Here is a 21,299-nt window from a genome sequence, read left to right as displayed (position 1 = left end):
AAGAGCCAATGTTTGACACTGAACCATACTACAGGTAGGGTCCTCTAGCCGAAGTTGATCACCAGCTACCGGCAACCTGGACTGCCTACCTCAATATGCGTCAGGAGATCCGAGACCCACAGGTGCATCATCAACTGCAGCAGGATCTGGTGGAGCACCCATGGAGGCTCAAAGGCGACTGCGGGCTCGACGTGTGATGAAATATGAATTTTTATTTGTTGAACTATATTATTTGTATCAAACTATTTGTTGTTGCACTATTTTGTTGAACTATTTGATTTTTTGTGATAAACTATGTGATAAAAAATATTTATGTAGAGAATTCAATGCCGAGCCACGACGAACCACGCCGAATATGGGCCGGTTCTCGCCTATATGAGGCCTTTATTCGTCGAAAGTGGGCCGAAAACTGGCCAAATATCGCCACCTGGGGGCGACCTAGGGGCGACGGCTGGATGCCCAACCGCCCCCAGCGCCGATTGTACCCCCGACTCGCCCCGATGCGGCGATTTTTATGTCTCCTGTGGGGGAGGGGGGGGGGCAACGACTGGAGATGCTCTAAGCCAACATATCATTTTAAGATTGACGAAGTCACAACATGCGTCTTGTAGTCAACGGAATCGTCTCCTCTCACCAAACGCATATCGCGGAAATCTTAAAATAAATTCAAGAATAATACGAGTAACCGTCCAATAACAGGTTGATCTGCGAGATGATATTTTTTACGGGACGAGACTGGAATGGACATTTCTTACAACTATAAAACAGGTTATTTTTATTGTTCCAAGCCTTTTACTGACAGAGATGCCAATAAAATATACTTACCTGATCAGCGTTATCTCTCTGCTCCCGCCATTGACAACCGCGAAACCACCCAACCCACCCCCACCACATTTTCACGCCTTGGCGGCCATCATGGCCGCCTCTGCTTCCTTCCGCTTCCTCTCCCCTCCAGCACCGAACCCGCATGATAGGATACACCCTTCACTCCTCGCATGCCCGACGCGCCGGCGCAGGCTCCGGGCCACCCGCTGCTCGTCCACGCCGCAACCGGCGCCATCGCCGCCGCTCGAGTTCCCCCTCCTCCCATTCCAGCCCGCAGAGGTACCATTTCTGAGAACACCGAAAGGCGGATCCCCTTTCTGTTCATTTGTCTGGGATAGCGTTAGATGAAATCTGATGATAATGATAAATCACAGTCGAATGGTTTGGTTGGAGGGCAAGTCGAATTGGTTTGGGTCTTGGCAACCAATTCTTCTTTGGTGCGTTGGGGTAGATTTCACAGGGAAAATTCCAGAACCACGATTCAAGGGCTGTTTGAACATAACAAATTAGTTGAATCCGCCAAAGTAGGGATTCTGGGTCTGTTTTTTTTTCCTGCTAATGCGTATCATCACCTTCAGGTTTGTACAGTCAGTTGCTAGATGGGCATTGACTTGTTAAAGCAAGACGTGTTTTCTTGCAAAAAATCTACTTACAGGGGCTAATGTACCTTACACACGATTGTTATAGCAATTAGCATTTGCAAGTTGCAACAATGCCATGAGTCATGACTTTTGCCTGAGTAAATTGTTGGTGAGGTTATCACATCGCCATGATTTATTTTCCACATGCTGCCTTCACAACAAGTAACTGAAGAATTTTCATTTTTTTTAGCCAACTTCTGGAATTAATTTTGGACTCACATATTTGATCTGCACCGTTTCTATTCATCAAGATTGCCTCGGTATTTATTTCTCTGCAAAGCTATAAAATTGCTAGGAATTCTAAAATTATAGCAATTCGATGGTACTAAGATAATGAAAATATTATAGGTGTTGATTCCATCTGAATGCAAGACCCTGCACTTATATGAAGCAAGGTATCTAGCATTGCTAGAAGAGGTAATTACCATTGGCTCAATTGATTGCTTTATGCTACTTTTGGCATCTCACTATTGTTTTTCTCGACTGGCATAATCTAGCTTCCTTGCTACGTAAAGATTATTGTTCATCACACATTTGTAGATTTATCATGTAAATGGTCTCTTACGTTATGACTCTCACCTTCCTAGAGTTAAGAGAGATTTGACCATGATGGTCCATTGGGGAAATGTATTGTTTAGCCCTAGGCATGCTTGTGTACAAATCACAGTCTGTGTGCACCTCTGTATCCCAGTAAAAATTGCACAATCATATTGCTAATAAGAATCCTAGCTTACCTTTTTACTACAAATTTCATGTTATTTCATTTAAATAGGGAAAAGGCCCATTTATGATCCTCCATTGTTGCAAACTTTTATCTTTGGTCCCTCAACTCTATATCAATTAAATTTCCTTCCAAGGTGTAAAAAAAGTTTGGATTTGGTCCCTTGCCCCACTAGAAGTGATTTCGATGATTATGTGGTTGCATTTTGCACAAGTGACAACCTAGTCATAATTTCTTTTATAGACAAACCTGAAAAGAGAAAATAAGAAAAAGAAGTCAAGAAAGAAAATGCGAAGATTTTAGGAAACTCAGCTAATTCAATGAAAATATAAGGAAACCGGATAAAACATCTCACAAGTTTTAGAAATATTATGAAAACTTAGGAAACATGATTCTTATCTATTATTGGAATACTTGGGAAAAAACAAGAATTTGAAAAATGATTCAAGTTTCAAAACTGTTGAAAGGGGAAACCTTTTTTTGAAATCCATGCCTTTTCTAGAATATTATAAATTTCATTATTTTAAAACTCATTTCATATTTCATAAATTCCCTATATTATTTATGTTTTTCTTTATGAAGTCTGCTTCCCGCTTCCAACTCTTGTTTCTGAAGGGACTTGTACGTGTAGTAAACTACTACCACCAGACCATCGCAAAATTGCTTTGAATGCACCAAGGGAGTAAATCTAGACCAAACTTATTTGATGAGTTGAGCGACCAAACGCAGGCTTCATAAATAGTCGAGGGTAAAAAATTAGACCATTTTGGTTTAAATGAAATGTTCAATGCCACGCCTCTTAGAAGTGGAATTCTCGAAATATTGGATGAAATTTGTGAAATCAACAATTTTCAGTATGGGGCAAGAAAATGTAATCTCAACCAAAAATTTTGGGCAAATATAAAGAACTTCAAGACCTGATGGTACTAAAAGAAATAAATGTGAATACTATCACTAATCGGGCTTTGTTGCATTGATGGGGTGTCTTCACACTACTCCGTAGGTTGGGTTCTAGTTAAAAGGTCTACATTTGTTTATTTAATAATGTAAATACCAAAATTTGAATTTGACAACATTGTTTGGACTATTTCTATTAAAATTTGTAAATTTCACGAACATTGCAAACCTCCGTCAAGCACGAAAAGTAATCCTAAAAAATGTAAATTGTGCTGATAACTATCTAATGTATCACTTTGGAGAGGTTCGTTGCAACTCCTAATCTTCAAATTACTAACTGAATGCCCGTGCGTTATCTTTGCCCCAAGTCCTTGGCTCAACTGCTGCATTGGGCCAAACATCTTTGGAAGGGGTTTGTCACGGACTTATCCCAGGGATGTTGTACCTACACTTACGACAAATTACCATGGCAGTGATCTTGGAAGGGGCGACAACTTCCATAGGGAACTATGCACCTTTGAAGTCGTTGACTTGGAAATTGTCTACAAGGCAATTATAGGTCATATACTTGAGCAATTCATGGTTGGACCCGCACACTCGGAACTCCATCTCTTGGAACGGGCACCCCAGAGGTGTGTACTCGACCGACTCGTCTTATGAGGCCCAATTCTTGGGCTGCTATCCGAGATTCTTGACCAATAAAATCTGGAAGGCGCATGAAGAGCCAAAGTGTAAGCTCTTCTCCTGGCTCATCCTCCACAACAGGATCCTCACGGCTAATCGGTTGGCCACGCACGGCTGGACACGTGACCCTGTCTGCCAACTTTGCCTTAGTGCCTTTGAGACTGCGAACCATCTTTGTATGAGCTGACCGTTCACTTCTGCCGTCAGTCGCCTTGTGTGGTCTTGGGTGGAAGAGCCGTTGGCTTTCACTCTGACGGCTGTTTTCCCCTCAATTGACGCCTGGTGTGATGGGAGCCTCAAGGACAACGACAACACTCTGAGAAGGCGACGCAGTGGCATCCTCATTTACATAATGTGGAATGCCTGGAAGGAGAGGAACCGCCGCATCTTCAAAGGCACGAGACTGACTTACTTCAAGGTGGCCCATCTGGCCTACGAGGAAATTTCGCAGCGTGAGCTGGTCTTCCGGCCACGAGTGATTCCAATTCATGAGTAGTTAGCATGTGGCTTTGACTGGGATCCTTGCGATCTTGGGGTTTCCGACATGTCCCCTTTTAAAACATGCCACCTTGTAAATATTGTTGGGAATCGTTGCAGGGAAAACATTTTTTTTTCTATGCACACGCAATGATCTATCCATGGAGATGCATAGCAACGAGGGGGAGAGTGTGGTAGGAGCTAGGGCCCTACCGGATCTAGGGCGCATGTTGTAGGGGAAGGAGGGGGAAGGGCGAGGGCTGATGCGCGGCGGCCGGCGGCGTGGCGCCATCCTTGCGACGGAAGCAGCGGCGGCGAAGGCAAGAGGCGGCTAGGGTTAGGTCTCCCGGCTCCCTAAGGGAAGCCGAGCAAATACTGATTGCTTCTTGCTTGATTAGATTGATACATCTCCTCTCCTTATATAGAGAGGTTTACTTGACTCCTAAGCAAACGATAAGATAATTGGGCTAAGCCCCTAATAACGATAAGATAACTTGGACCACAACCCATTGGGCTAAGCCCCTAATATGACGGTCATAACACTTCTCCCCGCCTGCACAAACAGCTCGTCCTCGAGCTGTAAGGTGGGGAAGCGCTTGCTGAACTCCTCGAGGTGATCAACCAGCGTCAAACACCTTCGTGACAGCTGGGGTGGTTAGGTCGGCGGCAACAACGTTCTCCTCAATGTAGTCTGCAACCTCCAGGTAGAAGAGTCGCGGGCATACGTGGCCGGGTGTGTAGGGTTCGTCGTAGTTGAAGCACAACCCTTGGCGGCGATGCTCGAGTATCTCGGCCGAGGTGAGCCGGCGGAACAGGCGCGCCTCGGTCGCGGCGAGGGGTGCCGCGGAAGCCTGCATAGGCCGACCCTGCGCGGAATCCGGCGAGGGTAGCGTCCCAGCGGCCCGGGACGGTGATTCCTGTTGGATGGCCACCGCCCGACGCTCGAACGCGCGGGCGTAGTACATGCCCGTCTGGAGATCCTGGGGTCCTCGAAGCTCCACGTCTACGTGGATGTGATCCGGAAGTCCACCGACAAAGAGGTCGGCCCGCTGTTGGGCCGTCACGCCCAACGCATGGCATGCCAGGGCCTGGAAACGGTTGGCGAAGTCCTGAACCGTGGAGGTCAAGGGAAGGCAGCCTAGCTCTGCCAGGTGGCTCCCGCGGATCGGGGGCCCAAGACGAAGGAGACAGAGCTCGCGGAAGCACTCCCAAGGAGGGATGCTGCCCTCGTCCTGCTCGAGGGCATAGTACCAGGTCTGCGCCGCGCCGCGGAGGTGGTAAGAGGCGAGCCAGGCACGCTCCGAGCCGAGGGTGTGCTGCCCGCGAAAGAACTGGTCGCACTGGTTGAGCCAGTTGAGGGGGTCCTCCGTGCCGTCATAAGTGGCGAAGTCAATTTTGGCGAACCGCGGCAGTGTCTGGGTCGGAGCGCCATGTCTGACTGGCTCGGAGGAGCGGAGCAGCGAGGCGGGCGGCGCCTGGTCGGAGTACCCCGGGTAGGGGCCCGCGGAGCCGGATGGCCTACCGAACTGCAGGGACGGAGTCGGCTGTTCCGGAGGCGTGGTGTAGACCGGTGGTGGTGAAGGCCCGGCCGCCCATGCTGGTAGTGGCGACGGGGAGGGCGGAAACTGGACTTGGTGTATCGGCAGGCCGGCCGGTGCGGACGACGGCAGTCCGGAGCTGAGTAGAGGTGTTGCCTGGAGCTGCAGTGGCTCCTGTGGAGAGTGGGCGGGCGCGGCGGTAACCGCGGCGTCAGTCGGTGGCCACTGCGGCCAGAGGGGGCGGCGGCAGGTGCAGCAGCGGCGGAGGCGGCCCCGCCTGGAACAGCAGCAACGGTGGCCTGCCAATTGCAGACGTGCCCTGGGACGGCCACGACAGCGCGGGGTGGCCGTAGGCGGCGGTAGTCGCAGCCGGCGGAGGTGCGTGCGGTCCGGCCAGGTACAGATGGATGCCCTGGACGGCCGTCAGGAGATCCCACAAGATGCCGGTGACTTCTTCTGGCGTGAAAACGGCGGGTGTCGGCGCAGCGGAGGTGACCGGGGCCGGCGGCGTGGGGGAACCGGCGGTGGTGACGGTGACCGGGGCCGACGGCGTTAGGGAACCAGCGGTGGTCATCGGTGCGGTGGTGATGATTGGCAGTGGCGGCGTTGGCGTTGACGAAGACATGATCGAGCCCGAGTCTCTGGATACCAAATTGGTAGGAGCTAGGGCCCTACCGGATCTAGGGCGCAGGTTGTAGGGGAAGGAGGGGGAAGGGCGAGGGCTGATGCGCGGCGGCCGGCGGCGTGGCGTCGTCCTTGCGACGGAAGCAGCGGCGGCGAAGGCAAGAGGCGGCTAGGGTTAGGTCTCCCGGCTCCCTAAGGGAAGCCGAGCAAATACTGATTGCTTCTTTGCTTGATTAGATTGATACATCTCCTCTCCTTATATAGAGAGGTTTACTTGACTCCTAAGCAAACGATAAGATAATTGGGCTAAGCCCCTAATAATGATAAGATAACTTGGGCCACAACCCACTGGGCTAAGCCCCTAATATGACGGTCATAACAGAGTGTGTCTACGTACCCTTGTAGACCGTAAGCAGAAGCGTTTCACAACGCGGTTGATGTAGTCGAACTTCTTCTCACGTCAACCGATCAAATACCGAACGCACGACACCTCCGCGTTCTGCACACGTTCAGCTCGATGACGTCCCTCGCCTTCTTGATCCAGCAAGTCGTCGAGGTAATAGATGAGTTTCGTCGGCATGACGGCATGGTGACAGTAATGGTGAAGTGATCCTCGCAGGGCTTCGCCTAAGCACTACGAAAATGTGACCGAGGGTGTAAACGGTGGAGGGGGGGGGGGGGCGCCGCACACAGCTAACAATTCATCTGGTGTGTGCTAGGCGCCCCAAGTAGGCGCCCCAAGCCGCGCGCCCCCCTGCCATATATATCGGAGGGGGAAGGAAAGAGGGGGAGGGGGGAAGGAAGGGGGAATCCTATTCCATTTCTTTCCTTTCCTCCTTCCCCTTTCCTTCTCCACCTTGGCCGGCCCATATGGGGGGCGCACCCGCCCCTTGTGGCTGGTGTGTTTCCCCTCTTGGCCCTTTAGGCCCATATCTTTTGCCGGGGGTGCCCGGAACCCCTTCTGGTGATCCGATATGTACCCGATACCCTCTGGAACACTTCCGGTGTCCGAATACCATCGTCATATATATCAATCTTTACCTCCCAACCATTTCGAGACTCCTCGTCATGTCTGTGATCTCATCCGGGACTCCGAACAACATTCGGCCACCAAATCACATAACTCATATAATACTATATCGTCATCGAACGTTAAGCGTGCGGACCCTACGGGTTCGAGAACTATGTAGACATGACCGAGACATCTCTCCGGTCAATAACCAATAGCAGAACCTGGATGCCCATATTAGCTCCTACATATTCTACGAAGATCTTTATCGGTCGAACCGTTATGACAACATACGTAATTCCATTTTTCCATCGGTATGTTACTTGTCCGAGATTCGATCGTCGGTATCTTCATACCTAGTTCAATCTCGTTACCGGCAAGTCTATTTACTCGTTTCGTAATACATCACCTCGTGACTAACTACTTAGTCGTTTGCTTGCAAGCTTATGATGTATATTACCGAGAGGGCCCAGAGATACCTCTCTAATACTCGGAGTGACAAATCCTAATCTCGATCTATGCCAACTTAACAAACACAACACCTTCGGAGATACCTGTAGAGCATCTTTATGATTACTCAGTTACGTTGTGACGTTTGATAGCACACAAGGCATTCCTCCGGTATCCGGAAGTTGCATAATCTCATAGTCGAAGGAATATGTATTTGACATGAAGAAAGCAATAGTAATAAAACTGAACGATCATAATGCTAAGCTAATGGATGGGTCTTGTCCATCACATCATTCTCCTAATGATGTGATCCCGTTATCAAATGACAACTCATGTCAATGGTTAGGAAACCTTAACCATCTTTGATCAACAAGCTAGTCTAGTAGAGGCTCACTAGGGACACAGTGTTTGTTTATGTATTCACACATGTGTCAAGGTTTCCGATCAATACAATTCTAGCATGAATAATAAACCTTTATCATGATTTAGGAAATATAATAATAACCATTTTATTATTGCCTCTAGGGCATATTTCCATCAAATATCCCCCATTCTTAATGAAAAGGCAGCGCTCCTGCTGGTTGCTAACGCCCCCCCCCCCCCCCCCCAAATTATACCTACACGATGATGAAGCTACTAGGACCGAACGACAGTATCACGGTGCGGGGCACCCTCAAACACACAATGGAGTGCGACCGCTTCAACTACGAGATGACCATTGTTGTCCTCGTCCTCAATGCACAAGCGCCCATTATTATCCAAATTACGTGCTAATTTCGCACCGTTGTTAGTTACATTGCAAAAAATAGCGCGACATTTCAGACTCGACGAGTACCCTTGTTATAATCGATCTTACCCACAACTTAGGGGGGTGAACCTTGGTATATCGTGTCTTCTTTTCAACTTGTGTTCTAGATCCCATGTTGGATTGATGTTATGTTCCCTCGACTACAAATCTACATACTAGCTCTCGCACCATTGCTAGGACCTGATGAAAATCCCTCGACAGACAGGGCTAGGAGCTACATTGGTAGGTCGTAAGGCTCGATGGCGGACACTGATTTTGTCGGAAGCTATGCAAGGGACCCATGGATGAATAGAGGGCGCGAGGTGTCCGCAATGCACAATGGAGATGGCATTTACCCAGGGCGTGCAAATTGCATGCCACACCTTGTTCCCGCCATTCTGTTGCAATCCTGACCTTGCCACTTGATGACTAGGTTCTAGCAAAGATGCTAAACTCGTGTACGAAGCTGAGAAGCAAAGATCAAGCAAACACTCAAGTCCATTGACCAAAAACTTAAATGCATCGATGAAATGATCATGGGGCTAGAACTTTCAAATGAACCTTCCATTGTTACCACTGGTGAACATAGAGATAAGGACTATGTTGGCCAAGTTTCACCAATATTGGAAGAAATTTGGTGGGGTTTCACACATAGTGATCATATGGAGCTAAAATTTGTGATAGATGATAATAGTGTTTTCAATATGCAATTGGACTTGAAACTTTGACCACATGTGTAGATAACAATGATGAACAACATGTCCAACTGACAAGAAGTTTGGAAGCATCAAGATGTGGGGTCCAATGCATTGGTCATATAGGTCCAAATGAGTTTGACCAAGAGATAGAGATGAAATGCAATGCCATTTGACCCAATATCGGTGTAATAAGCGTCCCCATAATGTTCTAGGATTTATTGAGATGCAGAAGTATATTAGTCATATAGGTCCAAATGAGTTTGACCAAGAGATAGAGATGAAATGCAATGCCATTTGACCCAATATTGGTGTAATAAGCGTCCCCATAATGTTCTAGGATTTATTGAGATGCAGAAGTATATTAGGGGATTATTGGCCATATATAGGCAAGAAAGTAATAATTTTTAATCTTCAAATATTGCACTGGACATGGCAATATTTCCACATAAGTCTAAAATATACCAAGGAAAGCTTTGACACATCGGTAAAGCTGTTGCCTTGTGACCATGAAGGTCACGGGTTCGAGTCCTGGAAATAGCCTCTTGAAGAAATGTAGGGTAAGGCTGCGTATGAAAGAGTGGTCGGACCCTTCCCCGCCCCCTGCGCAAGTGGGAGCTACGTGCACCGGGCTGCCCTTTTCTTAAAGTCGAATTTATATGGGTAGAGGGTTCTATGACTATTTTTTCTTGGAATTATATCACAAATCTATGGTAGCTCGTATGGAAAGAGAAGAATAGACTTATAATAATCCAAAGGATAATATTTGGAGTTGAGTGGATAAGAATGAAGTCGAAGCGGGACCAAGGGCATCAAGATGGGAATTGTTGACGGGTGATTGTTGATATCGAAGCTACGGCTGAGCTCCTAGATTGTTTCGCCAGGGGTTAAAACACTCTGGTCACTCCACGAAGTCACAGCGAGGCAGTTTACCTAGGTTCGGGCCATCGGCGTCGGTGTAATACCCTACTCCTGTTGTGTGTTTAGTTGCTTGTGTATCGAAAGAGAGAAGGGGCCGCTGCTTACAACCAGCACAGTGAGCTCCCTATGTTTTCTAGATCTTTTTTTCCATGTCCCTGGACGGAACCACCCAACTCCCTTTTATAGTCTCCAAGGGAGTCGCTGGTGTCCATGGTTGTGCCCATCCACGATGGGTTGACCTTCATCGCCCATCATCCATGTGGGTTTCCTCCATGACGTCCCGGAATGAGCCGTAGTGGGTAGAGGCCTCCTGAGCTGTCGTATCACCATGCTATGACCATACTTGGGCCTCCAACGTCATCTGTTTCAACGGGTGTGCCATCCTTGCCTATATTTTAAGTGCAACCGAACCACTTCTCATTCGTCCCATCTAGCCTACAATAGGCCGACCAGACGAGGCCAAACGTGGAGCCGCGTCGCAGTTGTCACCATCATCCCTCCCATTCAGGTCGTTTGGGGTTCGCAGTGCTCGGGACCTCCTCAAGCATTGGACTCGTGGCAGCCCCTAACCACGCCAAGCGGCTCACATGGCTGGGGCACAAGCATGACCCGTCCCGTCAATCCGTGGGACCCCCGTCTCTCCCGCATTGCTGACAGTAGCCCCTGGTCCCGCCAGCTGGCAATGACCCCGAAGGGGTATGGCAGATGAATGGGCCAGCTGATCAAATTACAAGGTGGGCGGACGATTTCGTAAGTTATTTATTTTGACAGCTAGCTTACCTTATGGACAATCGTGCTTTTAATGCGATCCTAAATAGTATATTGTTTCTGAAATACAGCTAATCAAAATATTATTTTTATGACGATTCCGTAAGGTATTTATTTTAGTAACTGCTTACCTTATGGACGACTGCGCTTTTAAAGAGAGCCTAAATAGTATATACACCCTTATTTACTGTGAAGTAAAAAGTCTATCACCCTTGTGTGGTGAGATATGATCTACTATGTTCGGTAAGGTAGTTTGACTCTCCACCCTTGGATCATAAAAAATGAACGTCTCACAAGAAACCATGTATATCGTGAAAATTGTAGATTTTTTTAACGAGTCTTGGCTTGATATCCTACAAAACTCTAGTTAGTAAATGAGTGCTTAGGACAGTACAAAGGGAATTCTGACTCGTTCATACACAAGAACTACATATTGTTGTCACCCTTGAATCCTAACAGGCCTTCTGATATGTCTGTCGATCGTCACTCGCAGGCTTTGTATAAGAGGCAAAATTCTCTTGTACACTTTGTCCTTGATCCAGTTTTATCAAGCTCTTCCAAGGATTCGTTCGCTGTAAGATATGGTTGTTTGGTGCAGATAGAAAGTGTGAGTTCTTGTCGTTCCTGTGAAGTATTTCTATATTTCATTGTCAGGGTTCTTGTTAGGATTGTTCACCTTTTCTACTCAATGATTTATCTCTAGTATAGGTTCAAAAGCTGGATTTTGGAGCATTAGTGTCAATTAGAGGTGTATGCCGTGTGAACATCAAGAACCTTCTTCAGGTACGCAAGTTCCGGCTCTTCAGTGTGAATTATTTTATATGTTGATGCTTGTACCATTGTCCAAGTACTTGAGAACTTCTATGAATTGTGTGTATAATACCTTCAAAGCTATTGTTCTCATTTTTTTATCAAAATAATGTATTACCGTTTGAATTATGATACATATATGGGCAGATTTCGTAAGTTCACTTATGGAGTTGTATAGACTGTTGAATGCGGTGGTAGTTCTGAATTATTTTTGGCACGGCTAAGAAAGAAGAGTCAGAAATAAAGGAATGGCTAGGCACCTAGGCATATGCTCTTTTCATATCCTGAATTTGATCCACTGTTTTATATAGCTACAGTTCACGGTACCTCTTGTGTTTCACTTCTATTTTAGATGGTCACATTGTTCCTTGATCCAGATGGAGCCCTACTTGCGTGGTGATGTTTCTCCTATGATGGACAAGTCTTGCGATGGCACTGGATTGGGCCTGAGAATTTCCAGACTAAGAGAGTCCATGTGCAATCTGCACAGCCTACAGATGAAGCTGAAGGTTTAGTACCTATTTTTTGTTCCTTTTGATGATTTGCGTATGTTTGAATATCCTGATGTTCTGACATAAAAACCTCTCGATTTAGGTGCCTGAGGATGAACCGCTGCAAACAAACATCAAGAGCTCTCTAATGTGGTCTGAGAAAGAAACTTTCGAAGGGTACGACGAAGAATTTATCCCTGAGCTCGTAGAGCGTCTCTCTTTTGCCGCGTACCAATCAGTTTCAGGTGACAAAAGATCATTCCATTTTCACCCCTGATCACTTCTTGATCACACTTATGTTTTAAATCTCAATATTACCTGGAATGACCAACTAAAGAGATGGTGCAGAAAGGATGTACGTCAGCTTCATGTAGTCTGATCTAACATCAAAGTCATACACTACAGGTATGTCAGATGCAGAACTTCTTACTCTGCAAAAATACAAGATAAAGGCAATGGATTCAACAGACACTCTGGAAAGAGTAAACAGCGGAATTGAGTATGTAGAACATAATATCGGTATGATTGCCGCGAGACTGGCAATTCAGAATATATGACCCTCGGATCTTGGTACCGCTTACTCAATCACTTGCATATGCCATCATCATCATCGTCATCGTCATCGTCATCATCATCAGAGATGTAAATACGTATACTTCTAAGATCTAACTGATGCTCATGATCCACAAAAACATGTAGTTACATTCTCTGACATCAAAAGGTTTCCACTTAATTTGCATCTGTGCTGTATGCAAGGAGAGGTTCAAGTAGAACAGCTTGATTATTTTTGATACACTTGATGTACATTCAGAGAGTAAGACGACAGTGCAGACTGAATATACTCTCGCAACTTCATTTCCGAGAACTCACAGCTCTGTTTTCCCACCACCTTTGTATCAGTTCGGTCATTTGGGCTTTATATATATAAAGTTGGACAAAATCTTGTTTCGAGAGATGCGTTATTCAAACAACTCTTATAACTTTATTCCATGAGATAATTCATACACCTGATTACATCTGGAAAGCCAAAAGGCTACAGGCTCTTGTATGAACTCTAGAATCTAAATCGAAGTGATTCATACAGCTGGTTAATCTGGAACGCCTACAAGGCTACAAGCTCCGGTATGAAGCCTAGAATCAAACTCGAAATAATTCATAAAACTGATAAATCTGGAAAGCCTACATACAGGCTAAAAGCTCTGGTACGAACTATGTAAAATCTGAACCGAAGCAACCATCTCGAAAGTAAATAATGGAAGCAAAGATACTATTTCGCCGCGCTGATTGAGAATCAGCAGCAGGAAATCATGAGCGAGCTAACGGACTAGCATGCTGAGCTGCAAGCCTCCGGCAGCGCTTGCAGAAGTATCGCCTACTCCCGCGGGGCAATGTTGACGCCGAAGAGGCGGACGAGGGCAATGTTGACGCCGAAGAGGCGGACGAAGCCACGAATCCCATTCCCTTGCTCCGGCGTAGCCATGCCCGGAGCGGAGCTGCTGATGTTAGCAGGAGGGGCACGGGATGACGAGCCCGGAGCGGAGCTGCTGATGTTAGCAGATGAGGCGGAACTGCTGAGGTTAGCAGGAGGGGCGGAGCTGCTGATGTTACGAGGAAGGGCGCGGGATGAGGAGCCCGGAGCAGAGCTGATGATTTTAGCAGGAGGGGCACGGGATGAGGAGCCCAGAGCGGAGCTGGTGATTTTAACAGGAGGGGCACAGGATGAGGAGCCCGGAGCGGAGATGCTGATGTTAGGAGGAGGGGCGGAGCTGCTGATGTTAGCAGGAAGGGCACGGAATGAGGAGCCCGGAGAGGAGCTGCTGATGTTAGCAAGAGGGGCGGAGCTGGTGATGTTAGCAGGAAGGGCATAGAATGAGGAGCCCGGAGCGGAGCTGATGATTTTAGCAAGAGGGGCACAGGATGAGAAGCCCGGAACGAAGCTGGTGATTTTAGCTGGAGGGGCACGGAATGAGGAGCCCTGAGCGAAGCTGCTGATGTTAGCAGGAGGGGCGGAGCTGCTGGTGTTAGCAGGAAGGGCACGGAATAAGGAGCCCGGAGCGGAGCTGATGATATTAGCAGTAGGGGCACAAGATGAGGAGCCCGGAGCGGAGCTGGTGATTTTAGCAGGAGGGGCACGGGATGAAGAATTCGGAGCGGAGCTGCTTATGTTAGAAGCAGGGGCACGGGATGAGGAACCAGCATAGGCAGGGGCTGGCCCCGTGGTGTTGCGTTTCATCGGCAAACCGCAAGGTGCAGGGGCCGAGCGGGTCTTGGGGGTTCGCAGGCCGTGACACCCCCACCGTGGCAGGTTCGACCTGGCGCTCACCGAGCGGCGATATATCGTCTGGGCCATGGAGGCGGATACGGCCTCGAAGTCCTGCAGTTCCTCGGCCATCCTGCCCATGTTCCCATGATCGGAAGCAGCAGGGGTAGCCAGAGCTGGTGCAAAGGCCACTGGCGCCCCCGCGCCCGGAGCGGGTGCAAAAATTGCATCATGAGCGTGTGGCCTTTTGATCCCACGTGCGCAGACGCCGGCAGCGCCATTGCCATGGCCATAAGTAGCAGGGGTAGCCGAATCTGCTGCAAAGGCCATAGGCGCCCCGGCTGCCGGAGTAACTGGAGCCGGCGCAGAAGTCGCAGCAGGAGAGACTGGCGCAATCGCCACAGCTGCTACCGCACGAGGATCTACGATGTTCACGGACGAGTTGTTGGTCTCAGCGGCGACCTTGTTAGCCTCCTCCTCCTCCTCCTTCTCATCATCATCGTCGTCGTCGCTGACGATGATAAGGTTGATGTGGGCCGCTGGCACGTCAGCTGACTCGAGTACATGAAATTGGGGCGTTACGGGCTCCTTTGAGTCCTTTCCCTTGGGAATCTTGGCCGCAACGCGCCGGCCGGAGACGGCCGGCTCGTTGGCTTTTTTTGATGAAAAGGGGTTTTCCCCAACCAAACGAAAACCCGGCTCACTGGCTTCCCGGTACATGATTTCGTGCGCGCGCTTCACATACCTGCAAAACGGAAAATTGCGCGTTAAGGCCAGGTAGCGGGCAGATCTCCGGCCGTTTATTGAAGGCATGTACAATGATGTTATCTTAAAAGTGTCATGTAGGATATATGATGAGGTGGAGGAGAGAGAATTCATAAGAAAAAACTTGTCCTATCTTATTTAAGAGAAGACAAGAGATGATCTCTTAACATAATATGTTTCACCACGTTTTTAGAAATAGTTAGTTATTGAAGATAAGTCTAAGAGATGACTCATTGTAGATAATTTTTTTGTCATTTCTAAATTACATGCAAGATTTAGGATAAGACTATTTTATTAACCATTGTACATGCCCTCAGAGTGCTCAAGATTCAGCTGTCAGAAAATGTATAACCATGAATGATTTTTCAGATGAAATACACCGCAATACACTCTGCGTATGTCAGATGATCCCCATTCTTTTCGGTCAGATGGTACATCACGGTTGCATCCATGCGCTACCATTCTCTCTCTTCCCTCTCCCAAACAAGCCCATCCGTTTATTTTACGTTTGCTAACTTAAATTGTTCATATCTTTTAAACCAATATTCCAATTTCAAAACTTTTTATATATTTGAACTCATGTCGCAAAGAACTTTCAAAGAAGACCGATCGAATACATTTTAAATGAGTTCAAAAATCATGAAACATATTTCACTCGCTTGAAATATTTTGAATAAAATGGTTTCAATCATTTTCACAAGTTGATATTTTAGTTTCATGTTGTTTTTCACTATCACAACTTACATTTCACTTTCCACTGGCGTGTTGCAGAAAAATCATATCTATTTCAATTGCACATTTTTGAAAGAACATATTTCACTATTTTAAAATAAAACGTCTCACATTTAAAAAAAAATCGATTTCACAAGTTGACATTTCAGATTCATACTGGTTTCCACTTTCAGAACCTACATTTCATTTTTCTCTGGCTTGTTTCACAAAAATCACATACATTTCAATTACACATTTTATAAATAACATGTTTCACACTTTTGAAATAAACTGTTACACATTTTGAAATAATCAGTTTCACAAGTTGTCATTTCACTTCATATTACTTTTAGCTTTCAGAACCTACATTTCACTTTGCACCGGGTTGTTTCACAAAAATCACATCTATTTCAATTTCGCATTATTGAAATAGCATATTTCACTCTTTTAAAATAAACCATTACACATTTCAAAAATTTCTATTTCACAAGTTGAGATTTAGTTTCACATTTTTTTCACTTTCAGAAGGTGCATTTCACTTTTCACTCGCTTGTTGCACAAAAATCTCATCTATTTCAATTGCAATTTTTGAAATAACATATTTTGCTCATTTGAAATAACATATTTTGCTCTTTTGAAATAAAATGTTTTTCATTTCCAAATAATTAGTTTCACAAGTTAACATTTCAGTTTCATATTTGGGTTAAATAGGTTTATGTGAAAAAGTAGTTTTCACATATTTCTAGTGAAATAAGTTTGTTTCATATTTTTCTAGTGAAATGAGTTTATTTCACATGTGAAATGTGAAACGTCGAAATTTAAATGTGTTTGAAATGTATCCAAAATTTGTCTAGTTCTAAAGTTCTTGACGCCAGGAGTCCCAATATATAAAAGGTTTCACAAATGAGTCTATATTTAAAAGATATGGTTGATTTAAATTGTCTATGATGAAATAAAGTCTATGGGTTAGTTCTGCGGGTAGAGAGAGAGAGGGGGGAAGAGCTGCTTGTGTACCTTCCCTGGTAAAAAGTGTACTTTGGGCACATAAAGTGATGCCAGTTTGACTAAAAAGAAAGATACAAGAAACATAGTAGTACTATACATCTAGGTGGAAAATACATTTGCATGAATCTTGGAAGAAGTGAATGCTTTGAGATGTACCGACATGTAACGCAACCGCGCAAAATGACTTTGTGCACATACCTCTTGTAGCACGATTTGTCCAGATTCTTCTTTGACACCTTCAACCCGTACGCCCTGTCCAAGATCTCCACCAGCCGAGCCCTAAGGCCCTGACCGGACGGTGTGGTTCGAAACAAGGTTTCCGTGGGGACCAGCTGGCCCCCGCCCTCCTTCTCGGCCACCCTTGGCTTCTTACCCCTCTCTTGTTGCAGAAGCGTCGGCTGGCCAGCGGCGGTGTTCACACCTTGAAGCGGCGCCGACGACTCCACGGGGCCAGCGTGACCGCCGTCTCCTTGGCGCAGATGCGGCGAAAAGCGACGGGGGAGAGGAGTAGGTCCCGCCGACGGCCTTCCTTGATTAACATGGCCGCGGTGTGACAAAGGGCTTCTGTGGTTGAAGATACCATAGGATTTGCTCTGCCCACGATCGCGGGTCGGTGAGGGGAGCTTTCCGGGGACCATCAGATGCAAAGGGGGTGGAGGTGCGGGGGGGGGGGGGGGGGGTTCTCCTGTGGAGAGAGCAGCCTTATGGAGGGGATAGCAAATCCTATTGTGTCACGAGAGCCTCGTGGTTCTAGTTAAGTAGGCGTGCGGCCTGGGTAGGGTTTTTTCTTTCCTCTTTTACACAAAAGGCTCTTCCCTGGCCCCACCAAAAGAAACGCACCCTCGGGCACAGTAGGCTATCATTAACTTTATATGTGCTGGAGTTTTGTCGATTCCATGGAGTAAGGAAAGAAACACCCCCCGGCGTTCCTTGGTCAATCTTCATAATTGTGCAATTTATAAATGACGTCCGTTTCATTTGGACCATTTCAATTGTTAACTCCTTCCGCTTTTGCACAATAGCACCCCTCCCCTACCCATTTTTTGTTGATGTTTCAGTCATATTTTGTTGAGGTTTAAATTAGTTTTAAAAAAATAAGATGAGGTTCGCACAAACTCATGTAAAACTCGAGCTAACACGAATTAACATGAAACTAAGTTACTAAAAACTATATGAAATAATGAAATCATAGTGAAAACTTAGAGAAAGCCATATGAACTCATGTATAATTATATGAACTAATGAAACCACAACGATAGTAACTCAAAGCCACATGGAAGTTAAATCAATAAGAAAAAGTTGGTTTCAGAAAGTTTCGTCAATGTTTCATTTGAGTTCCCTCAAAAAATGTTTCATTTGAGTTTCAAAACATGAATATTTGGATATCCACTGAAAAACATACCACACTGGAAGTCACTGTAAGCCATATGAAACTTGCATATATAAAAATTGGTTTCAGTTTTTTTTATCAATGTCGCATTTCAATTTCAAAACATGTTTTTTAGTCCGAAACATATTCAACATTGGTCTTGTTTGAAAGATCTCGCCAAGAGAAATACCATGGCGAAAAGGATCCCAAATTGGTGTTAGGGTTAAGAGTTATGTCCCTTTCTAGGTATGAACCCAAAAGTATGCATGGATTAATATAAGTGAGAGGAAGAGAGAGTTGGATTGTGGGTTAATTTCTATTAAGCATAGTGTCCTAAATGCAAAAATTAATGAGAAAGGATCCCACTAATCTCATGGTGCTTGGGACCATTGGATGTCCACATACATGTGGGAACTATCTGTTAGGAAAGAAACAGTCTCAACTTCGTCATGCTAGAAAAGGATATTAATTAATTGAATTTCTCAAGAAAGAAAGAAATTAATTAATCAAGAATCAACTGTCAAATCTCATACAATTCCATTTATCATCGATGGTATTTTCTTAGATATAATGTAATACATGCTATAGTTGGAAGATTCGGTGCAAAATATTCGTAGAAATGTTCTTGCTTGTATGCATCAATCTTGTGCAAAGGGGTAGTCAGAACGGGCCATGGCCGTGGGGGAGGTGCCCCGGTATCGTATCACCATCACTTTTATTATCTTCACCTATTTTAGTTTGATCCTTAGTTATTTCATGATTTAGTTGAATAAAAGTTTAGTATGATCTATTTTCAAGTGCTAGTTTCGTGATCTATGCAATCGAGTTGAGAGTTATATAATAAAGAGTAGTTTGAGTTTTTGCTTCTTTACTTTTATGTTTCAATCCTAGCAATGAAAATAATGAAAAAGATCATATGCTAATCTTATAGAAAGTAATGACATTACGTAAGGAAAAGTATAAGTGGTAAAATTTATTGAAGGTTGACGAACATAGCATTGGTCAATGATGCAATTCATGAAAGAATTAATAAGGTAAGAGAAGATTCACATGCAAACACACTATCTTGGACATCTTTTGTGATTGTGAACCCCCATTAAGTATTTTATGCCAAATTGTTGATGTTGGAGAAGGAAGACAATGTGTGGTGCTTGCCCAATATGTGGTGCTTGCCCAACGTGTGGTCCCCAACTATGTTTGCTTATATTCACATAGAAGTTATATTGTCATAGATCCTACAACATATGGTGCTTGCCCAATATCTTTGCTAGCAAAAAATCCGCACCAAGTAGAGATACTACTTGTGCACCCAAAAACCTTAAACCCAGTTTCATGTCATGAGAGTTCATTGTACCTACGTATGGATTGAATAAGATCCTTCAAGTAAGTTGTGATCGGTGCATAAAGAAATAAAAATGGCCTCTAAATATGTTTGATCTTTTATTGTAAGGGAAAATAAGCATTGTACGGACTTGTGATGGTAAAAAAATAAAAGCGACGGTCTGCATAATAAATATTTCTATCACAAGGGGCAATGTAACGTGGCGTTCCTTTGCATTAAGATACTATGCTTCCAAAAACAAAAAGCACATGACAACCTCTGCTTCCCTCTGTGAAGGGCATATCTTTTACTTTTATCTATTTACTTTTTATGCAAGAATCAGTAATGTTCTCCTCTGTTCCTTTTTTATTTTTCTCTTTTGTAAGAATCATGTGGTGGGAAAAGATCTAGGCATATATATCCAGTTGGATATGAGTGATCATGAGTTATTATTGTTTACATCACCCTTGAGGTGAATGAGTTGGGAGGCGAAATTATAAGCCCCCATCTTTCTATGTGTCTGGTTGAAACTTCTTGCTCCATATATATGTTGTGAGTGTCATAGAAGACTAAATGATGGTTGTGTATGTGGACTTGCTAAAAAGCTCTGACATGAGACCCTTCCTGAAAATATGATGAATTGCAATTGTGTTGTTGACTGAAAACATAGTTTGTTAGTTTTCAAGAAATTTTATGCTTTATACTTTGATGTTGTGATCAATTGTTACTTGCTCATGAGAAATTAAATGGTAATGAATAGTGTTGTTATAATAATGATCATGATGCTACTATGTTTGTATTTTGTTTTTATCGACACCTCTCTCTCTCTCTAAACATGTGTACATGATTATCGATATCAGTTTTCACTTGAGGACAAGCAAGGTCTAGCTTGGGGGAGTTGATATGTCCATTTTGCATCATGTTTTCCTACTATTATTTATAGTGTTTGTAATCAATATAATACTTTATGGAGAAATTCTAATGCCTTTTCTCTCTTAATATGCAAGGTTTACATGAAGAGGGAGATTGCCGGTGATAGTATCCAACGTATCTATAATTTTTTATTGTTCCATGATGTTATATTACCAATCTTGGATGTTTTATATTCATTTACTAACAACTTTATATCATTTTTGGGACTAACCTATTGACATAGTGCCCAGTGCCAGTCGCTGTTTTTGCTTGTTTTTTAATTTGTAGAATATCAATACCAAACGAAGTCCAAATGCCACGAAACTTTTTGGAGATTTTTTTTTCTGGCTAGAAGACACCCTGGGAGCCAAAGGAGCACACGAGAGGAGGCCCGTGGGGCTCACTAGGCACCAGGGCACGCTAGGGGCCTCTAGCGCGCCCTGGTGGGTAGTGGGGTCCACGGGAAGCTTCTTGACCTACCTCCGCCTCTATAAATACTCTAAAATCCCCAAAACCCTAGGGGAGTTGAGGAAATACAGTTTCCACCACCGCAAGTTCTAGAACCACGAGATCCAATCTAGTGGCCTTTTCCGGCACTCTGCCGGATGGGACAACGAT

The 21,299-nt window shown here is 45.1% G+C and overlaps 2 protein-coding genes across 2 annotated transcripts; one reads left to right on the top strand and one right to left on the bottom strand.

The window, feature by feature from the left end:
• Nucleotides 1–840: 840 nt before the first annotated feature.
• Nucleotides 841–13,289, top strand: LOC123086558 (uncharacterized). Its single transcript, XM_044508316.1, has 7 exons — nucleotides 841–1,104; nucleotides 1,815–1,883; nucleotides 11,531–11,644; nucleotides 11,746–11,820; nucleotides 12,225–12,356; nucleotides 12,442–12,583; nucleotides 12,744–13,289. The coding sequence occupies exons 1-7, from the start codon at nucleotides 916–918 to the stop codon at nucleotides 12,893–12,895; spliced, it is 873 nt and encodes a 290-aa protein (XP_044364251.1). The 5' UTR covers nucleotides 841–915; the 3' UTR covers nucleotides 12,896–13,289.
• An 11-nt stretch (nucleotides 13,290–13,300) lies between these two features.
• LOC123086557 (mucin-5AC-like) lies at nucleotides 13,301–15,333 on the bottom strand. Its single transcript, XM_044508315.1, has one exon. It carries the CDS (start codon nucleotides 15,316–15,318, stop codon nucleotides 13,711–13,713), a length of 1,608 nt encoding a protein of 535 aa, XP_044364250.1. The 5' UTR covers nucleotides 15,319–15,333; the 3' UTR covers nucleotides 13,301–13,710.
• Nucleotides 15,334–21,299: the final 5,966 nt, after the last annotated feature.

Source organism: Triticum aestivum, chromosome 4A, assembly GCF_018294505.1.
Source record: "Triticum aestivum cultivar Chinese Spring chromosome 4A, IWGSC CS RefSeq v2.1, whole genome shotgun sequence".
Classification (NCBI taxonomy): domain Eukaryota; kingdom Viridiplantae; phylum Streptophyta; class Magnoliopsida; order Poales; family Poaceae; genus Triticum; species Triticum aestivum.
This window is presented reverse-complemented; position numbering and strand designations above follow the sequence as displayed.